This window comes from Bos grunniens, chromosome 4 (assembly GCF_055505025.1).
Source record: "Bos grunniens cultivar Pamir isolate PY7600 chromosome 4, Bosgru_T2T1.0, whole genome shotgun sequence".
NCBI lineage: Eukaryota > Metazoa > Chordata > Mammalia > Artiodactyla > Bovidae > Bos > Bos grunniens.
The window spans coordinates 69,659,756-69,682,608 of record NC_141168.1 but is presented as its reverse complement, the minus strand read 5'-3'; the positions used below and the strand labels follow the sequence as shown (position 1 = coordinate 69,682,608).

The following is a 22,853-nucleotide window of genomic DNA, read 5'->3' as shown; positions in this document are numbered from 1 at the left end:
ATACTTTTGTGGTTGGAACTTGTTTTAAAATGTACCCAGGATTGGTTTTATTTATTTATTTTTGTCTGCGCTTGGTCTTCAGTACTGCTCGGGCTTTTCTCTAGTTGCAGTGAGCAGGGGCTACCCTCTTGTTGCCGAGCACAGGCTCTAGGGTGCTCAGGCTCAGTAGTTGTGGTGCTTGGGCTTCACGTTGCTCCGTGGCATGTGGGGTCTTCCTGGAAGGATTGAACCCGTGTCTCCTGCATTGGCAAGTAGATTCTTTATCACTGAGCTGCCAGGGTAGCTCACTACCCCGGATTTGTTTTAATCAGATATGATAAGACGCAGACATGGCAATGACTGCCTTGATAGAAGAAATTTTTTATGCTTAGATCCTGAGATATAGAAAGCACAGCATAGCCATGAAGGGCCATGTGGGGAAGCACCAGGGTCAGTCTGGAGGCAGAAGAATCAGGAGGGGCAGAAAGTCTTTATTACAGTTTCTGTGGGAAGGAATGTATAAGGTGAGGAAAGCAGGCTTAGTGTTGAGTAGTTGGAATTTTCAAAAAGCTCCAGGAAATAGGGACTGCCACTTGTTGTCCAAACCTGTTCCTGGAGTGATTAGAGTGGGGGATAGTGGGTTTATTAATGAGGGAGGCTTTGATAAAGGAGGTGATAAAGGTGGGGGAGGTGTGGGGTTTGGGCTGCAGATTGGTTGGTTTGCACAGGAAAGTCACATTTGCAGTCATTGGCTCTCTCTACAAACTGACTAGCCCTGAGAGGAACAGTCGTCCCCTCATCGATGAGTTAGATGTTACAACAGCAAGAATACAGAAAATAAGAAAATATAGTTAACACAAAGCTTAGGAGGTGAAGAGAAGGAAGGTGGGCAATAGAATGTGAAAAATGAGAGGAGAGAGAGAACACGGGTCAGCTCATGGAAGACTTTGATGAGGTTTGGGCTTAATTGTTCAGTAATGAAGAGTTTTGACAGCTCTTGAGCAATACAGTGATATCTTTGACCTGCATTTCCAGGCAATCATTTTGGTCAGCAAAGAGACTGATACTGATTGGTGAGGTATCATCACTGGAGATGTGGAGACCAAGCAGACCATCGTAAGTGTTAGTGAGAAAGATGACAAGCGGCTTGAGTAAGAAAGAGGTGGCTGGGATGGTGTTGCTATTTAGTTGCTAAGTCATGTCTGGCTGTTATGTGACCCCATAGACTGTACCCCATGGACAGGCTTCTCTGTCCATGGGATTTTCCAGGTTAGAATACTGGAGTGGGTTGTCATTTCTTTTTCTAGGGGATCTTCCTGACCCAGGGATCAAACCCAAGTCTCCTGCATTGGCCTGTGGATTCTTTACCACTGAGCCATAAAGAACCCGCCTGCCAATGCAGGAGAAGCAGTTTCCATCCCTGGGTCAGGAAGATCCCCTGGAGAAGGAAATGGCAGCCCGCTCCAATATTGTTGTCTGGATAATCCCATGCACAGAGGACCCTGGCAGGCTACAGTCCACAGGGTCTTAAAGAGTCGGACATCAGTTAGTAACTAAACAACAACAACGCTAGGTCTTGACTGACCCCTGTGGGAACGAGAGGGATGCAATTACCTGTTGATACTCAGGTTGCATGTGAAGTGTGGTGGTGCCATAACCAAAGCAGGGTGTGGTAAGAGGTGCTTGGTGGAGAAGATGAAGACTTCAGTTTGATGCTCACCAATTTTTCTGGGTTTGAAAGACCCAGGGTAAAATTTTTAGTGGCAGTTGAATTTACAAGTCTGTAAGAAGTCGTCGTTGTTTTTTTTTAGCTACAAAGCATGCTGGATCCTAGCTCCCCTACCAGGGATTAAACCCATGCCCCCTGCATGGAAGTGTGGAGTCTTAACCACTGGACCGCCAGGGAAGTCCTACAAGAAACTGTACTGTTCACAGAGTACTGTTGGTAGCAATTTAGAGATAAAAGGATTTGGAGAGGAAAAGCCAGGCGTAGACAGACTACAGAAAAGAAGTGGGAAAAATAAATTGTTTCCTTTGAGAAAGACTGTAAGGGAGGGAACAGAACTTTGAGAGTACTAAGGGAAAAAAATGATCTCCAGCATGAAGAAGAAAGCAAGGCTGAGTGCCATGAGGGGACGAGGATGGGTTAGGAGCACAGAGAAGGTTTGGAATATCCACCATGGAACCAGAGACTCGTGGTGCATAGGCCTGCTCCAAGCTATTTTCATTCACGGAACCTCTAGTAGCCTTGACTCCCTGGGCCCAGGTGAGTTTGGAGACTTCAAGTGTGTATTGGCTTTAAAATAGGCTGTTGATGCTTCAGCACGGCTCAGCCTCCTGAGAGACACAGACGGCAGATTCTGGGTGGAGCCAAGCTGACAGTACTGAGGACTAATGGTCTGAAAAAATAGAAGCATATGGAGAAACTTGAGCTCTACCCTGGATGGAGAGGAAAAGGGGTGAAGGCTGTTGGAGCCAAAGATATAAGGACATTGTGAGCTCCGACCCTTCTGCTCATCCATACAGTTTAGGGCCTCCTGGATGATGGCAAAGTTCTCAGTGAAGAGGGGCACTAAAATCATTGAAAAGTCATTTTATGTTTTATCTTTCTCTAAGTGTTGGAATTTAAAATAAAAGTGTCCTGTTATTGTTCAGTCATTAAGTTGTTTAATATCTGACTTTTGGTGACCCCCTGGACTGCTATATGCCAGGCTTCCCTGTCCTTCACTATCTTCCAAAGTTTGCTCAAGTTCATGTCCATTGAGTCGGTGATGCTACCTGAAAGTGTCCTAAGTGACACATATTTCATCCACAGTTAGAATTTTACCTTACCTTACCCTATTAAAAAAAAAGCTTACATTTTGAAACATCATTAACCTTTTCCTAGCCCATAGGATTCTTTGACCATTTGGTAATCTAGGCTGTTCATTTGCAAAAGGTAGTTTAAATATCGGAGAAGGCAATGGCACCCACTCCAGTACTCTTGCCTGGAAAATCCCGTGGATGAAGGAGCCTGGTGGGCTGCAGTCCATGGGGTCGCTAAGAGTTGGACACGACTGAGCGACTTCACTTTCACTCTTTACTTTCATGCATTGGAGAAGGAAATGGCAACCCACTCCAGTGTTCTTGCTTGGAGAACCCCAGGGACGGTGAAGCCCGGTGGGCTGCCATCTATGGGGTTGTGCAGAGTCGGACACGACTGAAGCGACTTAGCAGCAGCAGCAGCAGCAGCTGATGATTGACCTTAGAAGACATCCATCGAGCATTTGCTCTTGGCCTCCTAGCATGACCTTGACTCAGTAGAATCACAGCAAAACCCTTATAACAGATCACTGTTCTTCCGTTATTATCCTCCTGGACATAAAGTGAATTTGATTGCCTGTTTTATGCTCCATATGTGTTCTTTGTGTGTTTAAAAAAATCTGTTGTTTGCAAGGGCCATTTGAACATTGAGAAATAGTAATATTAAGACTGGTGCTAAATCAACTTCAAAAAGAATTACTGTATAAATGGGCTATGAACATTTTTCTTGCATAAATTGATATTCTGGTCATTTTGGTAGGTTTTCCTGTTGGTACAGTTGTTTATATGTAATGGAGTGGAACTGTTTCATGGATGCTAGGCTTAATCTCAAGTGCATGTTATCCTTTACTTCTCAAACACAGCTGTGAGTATCCATGTGCCTGGTACCAATATTTAAAAATAGACTATACAGGCAAAGCTATCCGTGAGTCTACTGTCAAGCATGATGATATTTTAGAGGGATCTCCTAAATGCACCGCTGCACCGGGTCAGCTCAGACAACTATTGCGATGCCTCAGATGCTCTGAAGGCTCCTGTCTTATAAGTTCTGGTGCTTAGTAAGGTTGGTCATGTTGAAGGTCGGATGGCTATGACCAGTGCTGTGGCTGTGATTCCTATTGGGGGCATTTACTAAAGCACAGAGACAGGTAAATTATACCCAGGTCCTTTCCTGTTGGTTAGCAGCAGTGGTTGAACGAGTGTGTGTGGAAGCCTGTTCCTAGTCCTGTTGCTTCTAGGGATGTGTGTCTTCCGGGAGGTTCATAGCATCATCTGATGTTGTAGTCATCATCAGCTGAGAATGCTTGTCTTCAGCATGAATGATAGTGTTGTCTGCTCTGGCTGAGGGGCTGTGACCACAGGCTTTAGTTCTACTTGAACAGCACTTCTGTCCAATTGACCAGACTTTAAGAACTGACATGTTTTCTGCAGAGGGGGAATGACCTTAATCCCATCCTAACTTTGTTTTTACTGTCCTGGTGTTCTCCAGGAACACTAATAGGAGACTAAGGGTATTAAAGGAGGGAAGCAGATGCCTTCGGCAGTGGCTCCGGGATAGAGGGGGTGGGAATGGCAGGGTCCTGACCCCCTTCCTGCAGCAGATCCCAGCGAGCGCTGCCATGTGCCACCTAGAAGGAGTGTGTCTACTCTGAGGCCCCAGACGCTTTCAGACCAGCACTCACTTTTCACTGAGAAAGTGGGTGGCATAGCTTGGAGAAGAGAAAGTGGATTCTTAGAAGAATAGGCTTTAAAAATAATAGTTTAGGTTTACTCTTTTCAGAAATTGATCACAGCCCATCATAAATCATGTTGGAGACTCAGGAAATGATTACCATTCGTCTTGGCCTAACATCCTTTGGAGGAGACGCCGTACTCTCACTGTTTCATAATGTGTAGCACATGTTTACAGCGTTCTGTAATTTACTCTCTATTACAGACTATTTAAGAAAAGCAGCAACGCTCTCCCCTTTTTGCCCACAAAGCAGAATAAAGAAGGCAGGGGTAGCCAATCGCTAGAGGAAAATGGCCCATGCATAGACGTTGCCTAATGAATTCTCAAGGAATAAATGATGTAAAGCAAAAAGAAAAATCGAGCAGAAACATAAGTAGTTGAACATTTTCATGATGTGAGCTACCACAAACCTGTGATAAATGACCTATTCAACTTTATATTAGTAACACCAAACAACCTGGGCACCATAGTTAGTAGTGTATAAAGTATTTTCACAGCTATTCTTGCATCAAATACAGTGCAGGAAGATGAAATTGTGTGGTCTTAAACGGATTCTTACCCTCTTCCTGCCAGTGAAACTTCTCCTCCTGAGATCTGCCCGTCCCTTGAAGAAGATAAGCTCTTCCCCTCACGTTTTGCCTGCTAGACCCCTGACTCTGACTTAAGAGAAACTAGGAGTGTCTGACGCAAGGTTTGCACATCTGCCACCATCTCAGAGGCACCCCACACCATCTTTCACTGCAGGCATCTGATGAACCTGCCCTCCAGGGACTCTGCTTTCTCCCAGGGCTGCCCAGAGATCTGTGTAGTGAGCCATGTTTTCTGGTTTGCTGCGGGAAGTAGCAGAAGGTACTTTCTTTTAGATTGGGAAACATTTAATGGTGGTCAAATTACTGATAGAGTTTGAATGAAGACTGCCTTCAAATCATCGACTTTCCATTTCCCTTGATGGCTGTTGATATGGAGTGAGTCATCTTCAGCTGGTAGAAGGTGAGAATGTTGAGATCTTTCTGTTTATGTTTTCCAGATGCTCAGCAGGGCTTGCATTAGTGAATTTCTCTCAGTGACCAAGGCTGGATCCATTGGAAAGTGGGAGGGGATGCAGCCCCGAGAGCACATTGTCATCATCATTCTCTCTTTATGTCCTGGGGAATTTTATTTTTAACTGCGCCAGCTTATGTTTCCTGCAGCTATAAAAGGGACCATATTTTAAATTTTTAATCACAACCTCTGCCCACAGAAATTATCTGTTATATTGTCCCTAGGAGAAAACACTGCCTTTCTTTCTTTGTTTTTCACTTTTTAAATTTTTTTGCAAGGGTAAGATTATGTTAACACTGTTCCCATATCCACTACTATTTGCACATTTCTTCACTTGAATCACAAATAAGTAGGCATTTCTGGAATTACCACATTAGTAAACTATATTATTCCAAAAATAATGAAATCCTTCAAGTAAGCTACCTTCCTTTCTCTTGAGGTTGGTCTCTTTTTGTTTGTTTGGGTAACTACTTGTATGTTCATTTTAGACAAGGTGTTTAATGCTGGTTTTGTTTTTCTTATTATGAGTCCAAAGTTCTAGGTGATTGAAGCCAAATCAGAAAATGCTTCAGTGGTCATGATAATGTGAATAACGTGCAAACAGGAGAAAAACCTGTTTGAGAATTTTCAAAACAGGAATTCGGTCCAGCAAACATGAAGGAGAGTAACTGCCAAATTCCTGCCAGTGTGCTTGGTACAGAAATATTCAGTCCCCAGAAGTGGTCACTGCTTCTCTGGATAGTCTCCGACCACTCTACAGAAGTCTTATTTGCAAACGCTTTAATATCAATGATTGAGTAAAATTTTATATTTTTTTAATCACCAGAAACATATTTTCTGACAGATGTTCTTCTAAGCAGTGTTTTCCAGCAGCTGCTGTTTTGCTAGTTCACTGTACGGTAACAAACTTTGATAGGTTTTTGATGGGGTTATATATTTTATTGGAAAAATTCTTTCAATTTATTTAATATCTAGAAACTTGTTGACTCATTGGAAAAGACTCTGATGTTGGGAGGGATTGGGGGCAGAAGGAGAAGGGGACGACAGAGGATGAGATGGCTGGATGGCATCACTGACTTGATGGACGTGAGTCTGAGTGAAATCCGGGAGTTGGTGATGGACAGGGAGGCCTGGCGTGCTGCGATTCAGGGGGTCACAAAGAGTCGGACACTACTGAGTGACTAAACTGAACTGAACTGAGAAATTTTAGAAAACTTAAAGATACGATTTACAGCTTCAGCAAATGAATGGCTAGTATACATTTGTTACTGTAAGGCTACAAATAGAATCTTTACATGTTGACATCTAAATTTACCCTGAGAGTAGAAAAATGCATTCATTAATGAGGGCAAAGCTTATCAAGTTAATGGCTCAACAGTATCTTCTCGCTGTAAATGTGGTGTTTGAGAACACATCATTGAACTTACATTAGAACCAATTTCACGTATTAAAAAGTGGTATTGAAATAGGATTCTATTGTATTTTTTCTAGGTCTTTGTATTTTGCACTGTAATCTTTTAAAAATATCTCAAAGGACTGTATTATCTACGTCTTCTCTATTGCTGGAATGTCATATTCATACGCATTTAAGTGTTGGATGGTGAGTTCATTTCCATCAACTGACATGATAAGTCGCTTTTGCTGCATGTGTAGCATCTCGTGAGCACACCCTCAGTACACGGAGGAGTGTCTAGAATAATGGACCCTTAGGAGCACAGGACATTTGCCTTAAGGATTATGATGCAATTGAAGAGGCAGAATAGTTCTAAAGGTGTGAATGCACACATGAACACAATCACCCAATGTACTAGAAGCTTGATAAATGCCTTGGAGCTATAACTAACATGGTGACTCGACTTGGTACTGGCCTCTGACTCCTAACTTCTCATTTCTCTAAGGAGATAGGCTAAAGGATACAAAAATAAGCAAAAACTTGCAAGCTAGAAAGAATGTTATCATTAGTAAAATGGCATACATTGAAGGTGTCTCAGACCATAAAGAGTCTGCCTGCAGTGTGGGAGACCCAGGTTTGATCCCTGGGTCAGGAAGATCCCTGGAGAAGGAATGGCAACCCACTCCAGTATTCTTGCCTGGAAAATCCCATGGATGGAGGAGCCTGGCAGGCTACAGTCCACAGGGTCTCAGAGTCGGAAACGACTGAGTGACTTCACTTCTTCACCTCACTTCATTATTTATTACACACACGCTATCTTCCAGACACCGAGCCAAGTGTCTTCCCTGCGTTATTTCATTTAATCCTTCAAAAAAACAGTGACAACTTCCTGGGTTAGGTATTCTTTTATGAAACCAGAGAAGACCCAAGGGAGTAAAGTAACCAGCCTGGGTGTATATACCTTGATCGCTGAGCCCACTCTCAACAGATGCACTCCCCATAACCCAAAAAATAAAGGAATATCTGCTTGGTAGAATGTTGAGATGAAGGAGAACTGACTCACTTCCTGGGTCCCTGTGATGCCCTCTCAGGAGGTGGACCTGTAACTTGGAAAGAGCCAGCCCACTCCTACCTCCTAGGATCTGGGGAGGTGAGGGCAGGCTGGGGGATAAGTAGGGAGTTGCCAATTGAAATCCCTTCTGTGACACAAAGGAGAAGTGTCAGAAAGCAGGATTGCTGCAACAACCAGAGAGCTTATCTGGGCGTCCAGGCTACTCCCTGATATTCTCTCAGGACTGAGGATGCCAAAGACATGCCCTCATACCTAGGGAACAAGTTCAGCCAAAGAGACTCCTTGTCCTTAACACACAGGGTTGGGGCTGTGCAACAGGAGCCATATCTCTCGCAGGGGCCGTCACTCTTCTCAGCTGAAAGCAGCATTGCAACGTAAATTTGCACCTGTCTGCTCACTGTTCACCATATTTGAGAAGAATTTTAATAGCAGTTCAGATGGAGAGTAAAGATACTCAGGGAGCTTCTACCTACCTGCTTATGGTTAAAAACCAGATCCGGGTTGACTCCCACTGATCCAAAGATGGAGTCAACAGATACTAGGAAAATAAAAAGAAAAATCTGTAAGGCCTATGAAGAGTTTTGCAGCGTAGAACAAGGAAGATAACACTTGAAATGCAAAGGAACAACCTCCATCTGACAAAAATTAACATGAGAAGTAAATTTTAGAAAGTAATTTTTAGAGAGCATCTGCTTTGTGTCTTAAAATTCAAGGAAATAGAGGCTCTGAAATTAGACTGAATGGTGGGTAAGCCAGATTGTGATGGAGAGACAACTGCTACAAAGCTAAGGGGAAGAAATCTCAGAATGGAGCCTGTATCTTGGAGGCTGGAGAGAGCCCTGGCTGCACCCCTTCTAGCCACACAACCCTGGACAAGCGCCTTGCCCACTCAGTGCTTCATTGTTTTTATCTATAGTGTGAAGACAGCAGTACCTACCTAATATGGTTGTCATGAGAATTTAAAATGTCCTAGGGAAATGAAAATATATGTTAGAAGTGAGAGGGGAACAAAAATTGGCACTATAAAAAAACCTGAATCCAGTTTTGAATTTCCTAGAACCCGGAGGAAGGGATTAAAGGGACAAAATAGAAATGAAGATACATGTATGTGGAGCATAGAGAATGGAGATCTGCTGGAGAAAAATTGATGCTCCTCAAAAAGGGCTCAGCAGTAAAAGTCTCCACCTGCAGATGAAAAAGCTACATGCCAGGATAATACCAGCCAACACCAGGAATAATCTTAAGTGTTATTTCTTAATTTTAAGGATGGAGAAAGAATCGACTTAATCAGGCAGAAAAACAGGAGGCTTACCTGAAAGGGAGAAAATCCTCCTTGGCTTTGGACTTGCTCCTGTGTACTATTGGATACGGAAGGAATCTTAGGATGGCCCCTTGAGAATGTTTTTACCCAGACAATGTAAATGTAAGAAGGAAGTAGAAATCATCTAAAGACTGGTACAGATAGAAGGCATTCCCATCCAAAAGCTGCTTGAAAAGTAAGTGACCTAGAGATATGCGTAGTAGAGAATAAGCATAAAAATACTTGAAATAATGGTAGAAAAGTGTAGAGATAAGCAAGAAATTGGTTATTCTTATCCTTGACTGGGGCATCAGCATACTTAGGAGAATCTTGGTAGACTTACTGAATGTGTTGGACCAAAACCCAGTGTTTGCAGAGTTATATAGATGATTCTGACGAGCAGCTAGAACTAAGAACTACTGCTTTAGCAATTTTAATCAGTGTATGTACTATGCAGAGATAATTAGAAAAGTGGGAATATTTCCAAAGATTTGTCCAAAGTATCTTTTTATTCTCAAAGTTAGGCTAATCAATTTGAAAATAGAAAACTGTAAGATATAAAAGCAAATTTTAATAAGGGAAAAGATACTTTCCATGGCAAGAGTTAATTTTATGAAAAAGGCCCTCTGTTTTCAAATGTGTTTCTAATTTATACATGATTTCAATCAAAGTTATCATTGTTTTACTTTTTAGAAGTTTATACGTCTCAATCTCATCTGGGACAATAAACTGTTAGCATAGCAAAGAAATTTATAGAAACATATTGTGAAGGAGGCTTGTTCTTTTGGTGGGTGGCACTTAATAATACAAATTAAAACTTTTGTACTGGAGAATTATGGATAGAAAGATAAATGAAATAGAATAAAATATATAAACAAGACCCAGTATTATAAAAGTAAGGCAATTCACAATAATAAAAGGATTTGTTGTTCACTTGCTCCGTCGTGTCCAACTCTTTGCAACCCCACGGACTGTAGCCTGCCAGGCTCCTCTGACCATGGAATTATCCAGGCACGCATACTGGAGTGGGTTGCCATTTTCTTCTTCAATATAACTAATAACATACCTCAAAATACATGAAGCAAAAGTTGACAGAATTCAAGAGAGAAATAGAGAATTTCATAATCACAGTAGGTTTTAATATCTCTCAGGGGAAATTCCAAATATATGTAAAGTTTTGGAAAAAAGAAACTTCTGTGTGACAAAGACAGAATCACAAAATTGGAAAATGAGTGGCATTAAAATACAGCATCAAAATATTTGAAATATAGCTAAAACCATGTTTGTAGGCAAATTGAGAGCTTTAAATGCTTGTATTAAAAAGGAGAAAGATATACAAATCGGTGGCCTGAGATTCTACTTTAAGAAACTACAAGGAGGAGAGCAAAATAAACATAAGTAGAAGGAAAATTTTTTGTTGCTAAATAGCAGCAATGAGAAAAGTACAAAATATGCAATAGAAAATTAACAAAGCTAAAAACTGGCTTGTTGAAAAAAATCAACAAAATTGACTTATTCCTGATTAAAATAAGCAAGAACAAGAGAACACAAATAACTAATTTTTGTTCTTGTTCAGTCGCTCATCCATGCCTGACTCTTTACGATCTCATGGACTGTAGCATGCCAGGCTTCCCTGTCCATCACCAACTCCCAGAGCTTACTCAGACTTATGTCCATTGAGTCCATAATGCCATCCAACCATCTCATCCACTGTCGTCCCCTTCTCCTCCTGCCTTCAATCTTTCCCAGCATCAGGCTCTTTTCCAATGAATCGGTCCTTCTCATCAGGTGGCCAAAGAATTGGAGCTTCAGCATCAGTCCTTCCAATAAATATTCAGGACTGATTTCCTTTAGGATGGACTGGTTGGATGTCCTTGCAAGTCCAAGGAACTCTCAAGAGTCTTCTCCAATACCACAATTCAAAAGCATCAATTCTTCAGCACTCAGCCTTCTTTATGGTCCAATTCTCACATCCACACATGACTACTAGGTAAAACATAGCTTTGTCTAGGTTGGTCATAGCTTTTCTTCCAAGGAGCAAGCATCTTTTAATTCCATGGCTGCAGTCACTATCTGCAGTGGTTTTGGAGTCCAAGAAAATAAAATCTGTCACTGTTTCCATTGTTTCCCCATCTATTTGCCATAAAGTGATGGGACCGGATGCCATGATCTTTGTTTTTTGAAAGTTAAGTTTTAAGCCAGCTGTTTCACTCTCCTTTTTCATCCTCAGCAAGAGGCTCTTTAGTTCCTCTTCACTTTCTGCCATGAGGGTGGTGTCATGTGTATATCTGAGGTTACTGATAGTTCTCGCAGTAGTCTTGATTCCAGCTTGTGCTTCATCCAGCCTGGCATTTCACATGATGTACTCTGCATATAAGTTCAATAAGCAAGGTGACAGTATATAGCCTTGACGTACTCTTTTCCCAGTTTGGAACCAGTCTGTTGTTCCATGTCCAATTCTAACTGTTGCTTCTTGACCTACATACAGATTTCTTAGGAGGCATGTCAGGTGATCTGTATTCCCATCTCTTTAAGAATTTTCCACAGTTTGCTGTGATCCCCACAAAGATTTTAGTATAGTCAATGAAGCACATTTTTTTTTTTTCAATTCTCTTGCTTTGTCTGTGATCCAACAGATGTTGGCAATTTGATCTCTGGTTTCTCTGCCTTTTCTAAAACCAGCTTGAACATCTGGATGTTCTTGATTCACGTACTGCGGAAGCCCTAACTTGGAGAATTTTGAGCATTACTTTGCTAGCGTGTGAGATGAGTGCAATTGTGCATTAGTTTGAACGTTCTTTGAAATTGCCCTTCTTTGGTATAGTAATGAAAACTGGCCTTTTCCAGTCCTGTGGCCACTGCCGAGTTTTCCAAATTTGCTGGCATATTGAGTGCAACACTTTGACAGCATCATCTTTTAGGATTTGAAATAGTTCAAATGGAATTCCATCACCTCCAGTTGCTTTGTTTGTAGTGATGCTTCCTAAGGCCAACTTCCTTCACCAATATTAGGAATGAAAAAAAGTATTATCACTACAGATCCTACAGACATTAAAGTGACAGTAAGTGAATAAGGTGAAAAACTTCAGTACCCCTAGAGGAATTGGCCACATTTCTTGAAAAATAGAACTTACAAAGTTGATATAGGAAGAAATAAAATTCCAAATGGCTGTATATCTGTTTTTATAATTCATTATAAAAAACCTTCTCCTAAAAACAACTCCAAGCTCAAAGGTTGCACTGATAAATGCCATCAAACATTCAACAAATAATACTAATATATACAAAACTTATCAGAAAATGCAAAAGGGAGCATCATGGCCCAAATCATTTTTTTGCAGTTGTTGTTGTTCAGTCACTAAGTCATGTCCGACTCTTTGCAACCCCATGGACTGCAGCACACCAGGCTTCCCTGTCCATCACCAACTCCCAGAGCTTGCTCAAACTCATGTCTGTTGAGTCAGTGATGCCATCCAACCATCTCATCCTCTGCCCTCCCCTTCTCCTCTTGTCTTCAGTCTTTCCCAACATCAGGGTCTTTTCCAATGAGTCAGCTCTTCTCCTCAGGTGGCCAAAGGATTGGAACTTTAGCTTCAGCATCAGTCCTTCCAGTGAATATTCAGGATTGATTTCCTTTAGGGAAAGGAAAAGGAAAAGGATCAAAACAAAGGTTTGATCTCCTTTGTATCCTAGGGACCCTCAAGAGTCTTCTCCAGCACCACAGTTCAAAACCATCAATTATTCAGCACATAGCCTTCTTTATGCTTCCAGCTCTCAGAGATCTGTACGTGATAGCTGGAAAAAACCACAGCTTTGACTGTACAGACCTTTGTCCACAATGTGATGTCTCTGCTTTTTAATATGCTGCCTGGGTTTGTCATAGCCTGTCTTCCAAAGAGCAGGTGTTTTTAATTTCATGTCTGCCGTCACCATCTGCAGTGATTCTGGAGCCCAAGAAAAGAAAATCTGCCACTGTTTCTGCTTTTTCCCCATCTATTTGCCATGAAGTGACAGGACCAAATGTTATGATCTTCATTTTTTGAATGTTGAATTTTAAGCCAGCTTTTTTACTCTCCTCTTTCACCTTCATCAAGAGGCTCTTTATTTCCTCTTTGTTTTCTTTAAAGTGGTATCATCTGCATATATGAGGTTGTTGGTATTTCACCCAGCAATCTTGATTCCAGCTTGTGAATCATCCAGCCCAGCGTTTTGCATGATATACTCTGCATATAAGTTAAATATAATATAATATAAATATATATATATACTCTGCATATAAGTTAAGATTAGGAGTATCCTAATCCTCAAACTAACAAAGAGTTTTAAAAAATAAAGAAGGAAAATATGGACCAATCTCTGTCATAACTGTAGACACAAAATCACTACTGCTGATGGGAATAAAATTGACAGACTCCCCACTAAAGAGGAATTTGGTAATGTATTTCAAAAGGTCTTCATTATGGTGAGCTATAGTACCGCTATAGTACTCTATATAGAAACCTATATAGAATGCTATATAGAAACCTATATGCAGGTCAGGAAGCAACAGTTAGAACTGGACATGGAACAACAGACTGGTTCCAAATAGGAAAAGGAGTCCGTCAAGGCTGTATATTGTCACCCTACTTATTTAACCTATATGCAGAGTACATCATGAGACACGCTGGGCTGGAAGAAGCACAAGCTGGAATCAAGATTGCCGGGAGAAATATCAATAACCTCAGATATGCAGATGACACCACCCTTATGGCAGAAAGTGAAGATGAACTCAAAAGCCTCTTGATGAAAGTGAAAGTGGAGAGTGAAAAAGTTGGCTTAAAGCTCAACATTCAGAAAACGAAGATCATGGCATCCAGTCCCATCACTTCATGGGAAATAGATGGGGAAACAGTGGACACAGTGTCAGACTTGATTTTTGGGGACTCCAAAATCACTGCAGATGGTGACTGCAGCCATGAAATTAAAAGACACTTACTTCTTAGAAGGAAAGTTATGACCAACCTAGATAGCATATTCAAAAGCAGAGACATTACTTTGCCAACAAAGGCCCATCTAGTCAAGGCTGTGGTTTTTCCAGTAGTCATGTATGGATGAGAGAGCTGGACTGTGAAGAAAGCTGAGTGCTGAAGACTTGATGCTTTTGAACTGTGGTGTTGGAGAAGACTCTTGAGATTCCCTTGGACTGCAAGGAGATCCAACCAGTCCATTCTGAAGGAGATCAGCCCTGGGATTTCTTTGGAAGGAATGATGCTAAAGCTGAAACTCCAGTACTTTGGCCACCTCATGCGAAGAGTTGACTCATTGGAAAAGACCCTGATCCTGGGAGGGATTGGGGGCAAGAGGAGACGGGGACAACAGAGGATGAGATGGCTGGATGGCATCACTGACTCGATGGACGTGAGTTTGAGTGAACTCCAGGAGTTGGTGATGGACAGGGAGGCCTGGTGTGCTGCGATTCATGGGATCACAAAGAGTCAGACACGACTGAGCGACTGCACTGAACTGATAGTACCTCTGTGCCCACTTTCTGGAGAGATTTTTTTTTTTTTAATCACAAATGGTTGTTGGATTTTGTTAGAAGCTTTTTCTGCATCTATTGAAATGATCATATGGTTTTTATTTAATCTATTGATGAGGGATATCACCTTAGTCGATTTGCAGATATTGAAAAATCCTTTCATACGAAAATGGTTTTATCTTTTAACCCAGTAATTCTATTTCAGTGAATTTAATATTCCCACATTTTACCTGCAGGTATGTTAGAACAGTTGAAAGTAAAGTAAGTGATAAACTAAGATTTTTTTTTAGTATATAAGGATTCATCTGTGGAATGCTATTAAATATTGATATAGATCATTGAAATAGGAACTGTTTAGCAAACTAAATGAGAAAGTTTACTTGAAACATACTCCCTTAAGTCCTTGATAACTGTTTTCGGTATTAAATACATGCTTGTAAAACATAAATTGTAGAGTACCAGGAAATCTTAATAGTGACTACTTTCTGGTAATTGAATCATGGATCTTTTTGTTCCTTTTTTTTCCTTTTATTATATTTTCCAAAGTTTAGCAAACTGTATTTTAAATCAAAATGTAGAGTATGTCAAGTATGCTTATAGGTTTGGATAAGCACACTTACTTTTTTTTTTTTTCTATTAACATTGAGTAATAATGCCTCTTTTATAAAATTTAAAATTGTTTTTTGATATGGAAGTTTTATAAGTCATTGTGCATGACTAATCCCAGTAATAGAACCATTATTTCTGCAGCCTTAAATAAATAATTGGTATACATGGGGTTTTAAACTGGTAGCTCATTGTTAGAGACATAAAAGGCATGGTTTTAACTGTCTAGCAGTTGTAGATAATCTGCCTGCCAGTGCAGGAGATCCAGGAGACCCTGATTCATTCCCTGGGTGGGGAAGATCCCCTGGAGTAGGAAATGGCAACCCACTCCAGTTTTCTTGCCTGGAGAATCCCATGGACAGAGGAGTCAGGCAGGCTATATAGTCCATGGTATCGGAAAGAGCTGGACACAGCTGATCAAACACACAGAGGTAAAGATACAGCAGTTTGTAGCAATTAACTGCCCAGGGCAGAGTTGGCAGGTCGGTTCATCTGTGCTCCAGTTCTGATTGATGGATGGTGACTGCCTGGAGAGATGTATTAAGATAAATAGGATTTATCCTGGATTCGGCTTAAAGTGTGTTGAGAGTGTAATAATGTCTACTCTAAGCAAGAGAGCAGAACAATGAGGCATGATGTGCCATTCTTGACCTAGTTAGGGAATAAGGGTAATCTTATTTTTACAGTTGAATGTGGGCCGTATTTCTAGCTGAGATGAACACTGATGGTTATTTGCAAGGTGGTTAAGTGGCAGGCAGGGTCATAATAAAGGACTGACAGATTACTTCTGGCTCTGGTTTCTATGAAATCAAACCATTTCACAGATACTGTTAGAATGGTCTACTTGCCTGTGAGAAAATAGATCATTTATTGAAGTATGACTTCCAGATTTTAACCTCAGGCACCAGGTAAATCTAAGTCACTCATAATATATGGTTCACAATATTTATTATGTATGTAACTGGCATGACAGTTTCTGCACATCCAGATTATTTTGTCCATGAGCAGGTAGGCTGTTGTGGCAGCTCCATGACATCCTCCTCCTGCCTTGCAGGCAAGTTCATGACACGCCTTCCTTTCCTGTGTCCCATGTGTGTCTTGCCACATATCAGTGATGTTTGAAATGTACTCACTGGACTGATTACTCAGACTTTTTGACATTCTTTAGTCCAGAAAGTTACATTTTGTTCCTGGCTAGTGAATTTCTAAGCCTTTGTAATCACTGAAGGGCAATGAATGTCGTTCTCCAAAAGACTGTAGCTTTCACATGGTTGTTCCACCCTCTACAGTCCACTCAAGTACTATGTATGCGTGTGTGTGTGTTCACATGCACACACACTGTGTATGAATGTGTAAACTCACTCCTAGAATGACATTTATTTGCAGGTAGGATTTTTTTCCGAGTCGGGCACGACTGAGCGACTTCACTTTCACGTTTCACTTTCATGCATTGGAGAGGGAAGTGGCAACCCACTCCAGTGTTCTTGCCTGGGGAATCCCAGGGACGGGGGAGCCTGGTGGGCTGCCGTCTATGGGATCGCACAGAGTTGGACACGACTGAAGCAACTTAGGAGCAGCAGCAGCAGATAAATTCTCATGTTGGCTGCTTGGAAAAAAATTCCATCCCTCTTGATATTGAATAATAGTATTTCAGGGTTTGAGAGGAGTGTAGCAGTTTAGAAGCAGACGGCCTTCCTAATTTTTGAGACTCTGCACCCACCCCATTTCTACCATTTCAGCCGATGTTTGAAACGCTGCCAGACAGATTTCACAAATCCAGTGCAGCCTATTATTACTTTGGAACAGCTTTGACCCTTAAACATTCCTTTTTATAATGGCAATAATTCTATTCCTTGAGAATAATGAAAATAGTTAAATACTTCTGTAAAGATGAAATGACTTCAGATATTGAAAGATTTATCATGCTTCTATAAGTCTTTTGAGCATTCCTGTTTTCTTTTTCTATTCAGTTCTATCTTCAAGTCCTTTTTGTATTGATCATTCTTTAAATATTTCACCCAGAAGTGAGCCCAGTAGTCCAGAGATTGTCTGCTTCTGATTGACAGATCTTTTCTGTTCATGAAGCCTGATGTGGAGTCTGGATTTGCGGTGTGGAGGGGCAGTGTTCATTTCTGGTTCACTCCTGGAAGGTAGTGTTGATTGCAGGCCCAAGTGGTTTTCATACTTGTTTCAGTGTTTCTACTCAAGCACTGCCTCATATTAATCACTGTGAAAGCCCATCTAATCAGACTGGGCTCATCGTTTGGATCATCCCTTGTGCTTGTGTATCACTGGCACCCTTGGTAGCGGCCCCTGCCTTGTGTAGGCTGGAGCTGAAGACCGAATCCCTCTGCAGTCTTCTTGCACTTAGATCTGTATTAATGCTAGTGGGTTTTGGTGGTTTTTTTTTTTTAGTTTTCAGATACTCAGTGCCTTTTGATAATATGCTGCTTTGGGGGAAAAGCATATTTAGGAAACATTTTTTTAATTGGATTGTATTTTGCACTTATGTAGTACTCTCTGAAGAATGAATCTTGAGGGGAAAAAAAACGTGTAAGTTTGATTACATTATGTTGGTGTTTGGTCAGCAACTGTGAAAGTACATATAGAGCATATGGAAAATTTAATTACTTAGAATATTGTCATATTTTTGTCTTTCAAACTTCATTACTATTTCTTTGTATTGATCTGAATAATGTTGTAAGCAGTAATAATTTTTGAAGCCCTTTCTACTATTCCAGAATACTCTAGTCATAAATTACAAAATGCTTCAGAGTAGTCTTTAAAGTAATACTGCCTGGGTTGAATACTAGCTCCTGTTGAAATGACCTTAGGAGAGGAAGTTAATCTTTCTAAGCCTCAGTCTGCTTGTCTATAAAATGTGAATTGGAAAAGTGGTTCTCTCCTGAACTTAATTTTAGGAGAAAATGAATGGGAAACATCTTGCAATAAAAAATAAGCTCTTAGTAAAATTTACCTTTTACTAATACTTTTTAATGTTACAAAATCATTCCAGCTTTTCAGAAGACAAATAGAACTGCCTTATGATCCAGCAATCCAACTGCTGGGCATACACACTGAGGAAACCAGAATTGAAAGAGACACGTGTACCCCAATGTTCATCGCAGCACTGTTTATAATAGCCAGGACATGGAAGCAACCTAGATGTCCATCAGCAGATGAATGGATAAGAAAGCAGTGGTACATATACACAATGGAGTATTACTCAGCCATTAAAAAGAATACATTTGAATCAGTTCTAATGAGGTGGATGAAACTGGAGCCTATTATACAGAGTGAAGTAAGCCAGAAAGAAAAATACCAATACAGTATACTAATGCATATATATGGAATTTAGAAAGATGGTAACAATAACCCTGTATATGAGACAGCAGAAGAGACACTGATGTATAGAACAGTCTTTTGGACTCTGTGGGAGAGGGGGAGGGTGGGATGATTTGGGAGAATGGCATTGAAATACATATAATATCATATATGGAACGAGTCGCCAGTCCAGGTTCGATGCACGATACTGGATGCTTGGGGCTGGTGCACTGGGACGACCCAGAGGGATGGTATGGGGAGGGAGGAGGGAGGAGAGTTCAGGATGGGGAACACACGTATACCTGTGGCAGATTCATTTCGATATTTGGCAAAACCAATACAATATTGTAAAGTTTAAAAATAAAATTAAAAATATAAAAAAAATTTTTTAAAGATAAAAAAAGACTAATGTGATGTTTGTCAATATGTTCTAAAATTAATTGGTGATATGTTGTAATTGTGACCTACGATTCAAGTTTATAGGGTTCCCCCCCCCAAGAGGATTATATGCTGTAGAAAAAGCTGAATAGCTAAAGTACTTTTCCTTTTATTTTTGCTAATTGAGTCCAACCTACTTCAGTTGATCTTACAAAACAATGAAAGCCAAAAGTAGGAACTCTGTATGTGAGATCCTCCATTAATAATGGCCATGTTTTTATTTCTTGCTTACAACTTTCTCAGGATTCTATATAACTTCAGATTCTGATGAAATTATGTTTTTATTTATCAGTGGTTTAAGAGTTTGAGTCTGTTTTTATAATTATAGTTAGCATGTGGCTTCATAATGACTCATTTCCCTGAAATGCATTTCATTCTCAAGTAATTCTGATGCATAATCCAAGAAGTTATCTGCACATTCAGCTATTCCTTTTTTTAGGGAAAGGGCTCTTCAAACTCAGTATTATACACATTTCAAGTCCTTTTTATTACACAGTATCCTTAAATATTAATACTTTTATATTGATCTGCCCTTATTAAAAGTAATGTGGTACATTCAAGATTAAGAACTCTGCTACAAAGAAAGATGTACTAAGAAAGGTAGACTTCTTACAATAATGTTAAAAGAAATACTTCCATAGTTGAAAAATGAGAACCCCTGCTTAAAATGTAAGTTTCAGCAGGGGACCTATATAATAATAAATATGGATGCTAAAATGAGGACCAAGATGCCAGATTTTCAGAAGAAATTTGAAATCCACATTTGACTTTTAAACTCCTAACCCACATTGAGGGTATAAAAAATCTAATTGTTGGAGATTCAAGAGAGAAAGGATTTTTATCCAGGGGCATTTCTCTGGAGAGAATGCTGTGCATCCTGCCCCAACTAGTTGCTTTTCCCTTCATCTCAGGAAGAAGTAATTTTAATTGGTTGTTAAAATGTAAGTTTCAGCCGGTAAGGCCAGTTTATCGACTGAACCATTCAGGTAGAGGGCTCCTGTTCCCCTCACTTCCATCTTCATCCTTTATCTCTGGTCCCTTCCAATCTGGAGAGGATGAAAATAACTAGGAAAGACAGGGAGAAAATTGAATGAAAGAAGACAGGTTTTCTTAAACACTTCCTTCCCAGGTGGTGCAGATCCTAGCTGGGGAAGAGAAGCCATCATACCACTGAAGTTGGATATTCTAAAAACCAAATTGAGATTTTTATATTTTAAAGTGACTATAGGTATTATTGGAGAAGGCAATGGCACCCTACTCCAGTACTCTTGCCTGGAAAATCCCATGGACAGAGGAGCCTGGTAGGCTGCAGTCCATGGGGTCGCTAGGAGTCGGACCCAACTGAGCGACTTCATTTTCACTTTTCACTTTCATGCATTGGAGAAGGAAATGGCAACCCACTCCAGTGTTCTTGCCTGGAGAATCCCAGGGACGGGGGAGCCTGGTGGGCTGCCGTCCATTGGGTCACACACAGTTGGACATAACTGGAACGACTTAGCAGCATAGGTATTATATCAGATAGAAATGATTAGAAAAACCATGGGGACTATCCCAAGTGTTCACTCAGGGGTGGAAGATGAATCACCACATTGAATAAAAATTAAAAGAAAAAAGTTAGGATAAAATGAAATTGCTTTTGTAATTGCATCTCTAAAATAATACTTATTTAGTGCATTGATTATATAATTGAAGAATCTAGAAATACCAAATGTTTTTTGACTTACAAACCACTTTGATTTTTTAAGTTTAAAATAATCCTCTGAAAGATAGCTTAAATTTTATGGTGAATTGGACTTTTCTTAAATTATATTTTCTAATTTGGTAATAGGAAAAGAAATGTTACGTTTTCTCACTTGTCATTTGCATTCGTGTTTATCTACTTGTTGGCTTGCTGATAGTGGTCTTAAAATGGAAAAGTTGAGTTGGTCAGTGCAGTTGGTTTAAATTAAGGAAATGTATGTAATATTTCTTTAGAAAACATCTTTGACATTTTGGAAAATTAAGCTTGATTTATTGTAAAGTAATTTAGTTTTTCCACTGGCAGTGGCATAGAATAATTTTTTTCTAGGAGCTATTCCGAATGACCTGAGTTAGGAAAACGTTGCTCATTTTCAATATATTCCTAATACTATTTTCCTGCTATTTTCCATTTTATGCAAAGGCCATTGTAGGCTAATTATAGAAAATTGCATTTAGTGCCAAGTGGATGTGAAATTAACTTTGACGCTGATGGACTGACATTTAAAGTAAAATGAGGTTACATTCTTTCCTGGGATTCTATGAACTATATTTTAATGTCCTTCAGTTATGAGAAGACATTTGCATCTTCCTAATTTTCTGGGGTTTGTTTTTTTTTTTTTGGTAGTTGGTCGCATTTCACAAAATGTGAATGTTGTGATTTTTGACATTAAAAAATTCATGAAATATTTTCTTCAAATATTTATAAAATTCTTTCTGACTATACAAAACTTGGAGATTTATATTTTGTGACTTAACATGGTGAAGATTATGTGAAATGTAAGTTCTATAAACATTATTTTGCCTGTTTTTTATTTTTTGTTATAAAAATTATTTTAATTGTTGATATTTATTTTACTTTAAATGAGAAAAGACTGCACTTAAAATTCAGAACCTTGAAGGGGTCTGCATCATGAGAAAAAAACTTTTTGCATCTTTTGCAATTTAAAAGACTATATTCTTAAAGGAAGAACTTTTGAACATAGCTTGGCAGACTGGCCAGGGTTTGAGGTCACAGTCTCCTTACTTCTCACCACCAGACATCACACGTAAGCCATGACTCATGACGGTTGTGAATACCATTTGGAGCAGTATCTACAAAACTTCATATAAATATTTTTCTGTATATTTTCATTTCTTTTCCTGAATACATTCCTCTGATTTTGTTCTAGGCTCGCAGGAAGGAGGTATTTATCCAGGAACGGTATGGGAGATTTAATTTAAATGACCCATTCCTGGCACTACAGAGAGACTATGAAGCAGGTGCCAGCGATAAAGAGAAGAAGCCAGTTTGTACCAACCCCCTCTCCATCCTCGAAGCAGTCATGGCACACTGCAGAAAAATGCAAGAAAGGATGTCCACACAGCTGGCTGCTGCTGAGAGCAGACAAAAGAAGGTATTGAGACTTTCCAATAGTCTTTCTTCCCATAACACAGTGTAGAATGAGGAGACCACTTCCAAGGTGGTGGTTTTGTTCTTAAATGCTGTATTTTCAGGAATGCAAAATACCGACAAATTATGGAGACCCTTCTCAAATGTAACTCAAAAATAACACTAAATCATAAAAGAAGTATGAAAAATTATGTTTCTTATAGTAGTTACTATGATGCTTTCATTAAAATAGGGATTTTTGGAGGGAGAGTCTGTTTCCTAATGCCCTAAGGCATGCTTAACTGCTCAATGGGTGATCCAGTAATGCAACCAGGACTGATCATATGGTGGCATCCCCAACTTTCTTTATCTAGCTTCTGTCTCTTATATTTCTTTGCAATTAGAAATTATTATTATTTTTTAATGAAAATAGTATGAGAATAGAATGAAAGTTTGCTTAGTATAATGCAGTCTCACAACATGTCATTTGAAGTTCTGGTTCGTCTCAAACTCGCCTCTGGGGTCTGAGTGTCTGCTGC

General features: G+C 39.9%; 1 protein-coding gene across 1 annotated transcript in view; it reads left to right on the top strand.

The window, feature by feature from the left end:
* The window catches only part of CTTNBP2 (cortactin binding protein 2), a 167,677-nt gene that overhangs the window by 47,709 nt on the left and 97,115 nt on the right, over positions 1–22,853 (top strand). Inside the window, 1 exon segment of the mRNA XM_086396789.1 lies at positions 22,115–22,339. Coding sequence (XP_086252915.1) covers positions 22,115–22,339 — 225 coding nt within the window.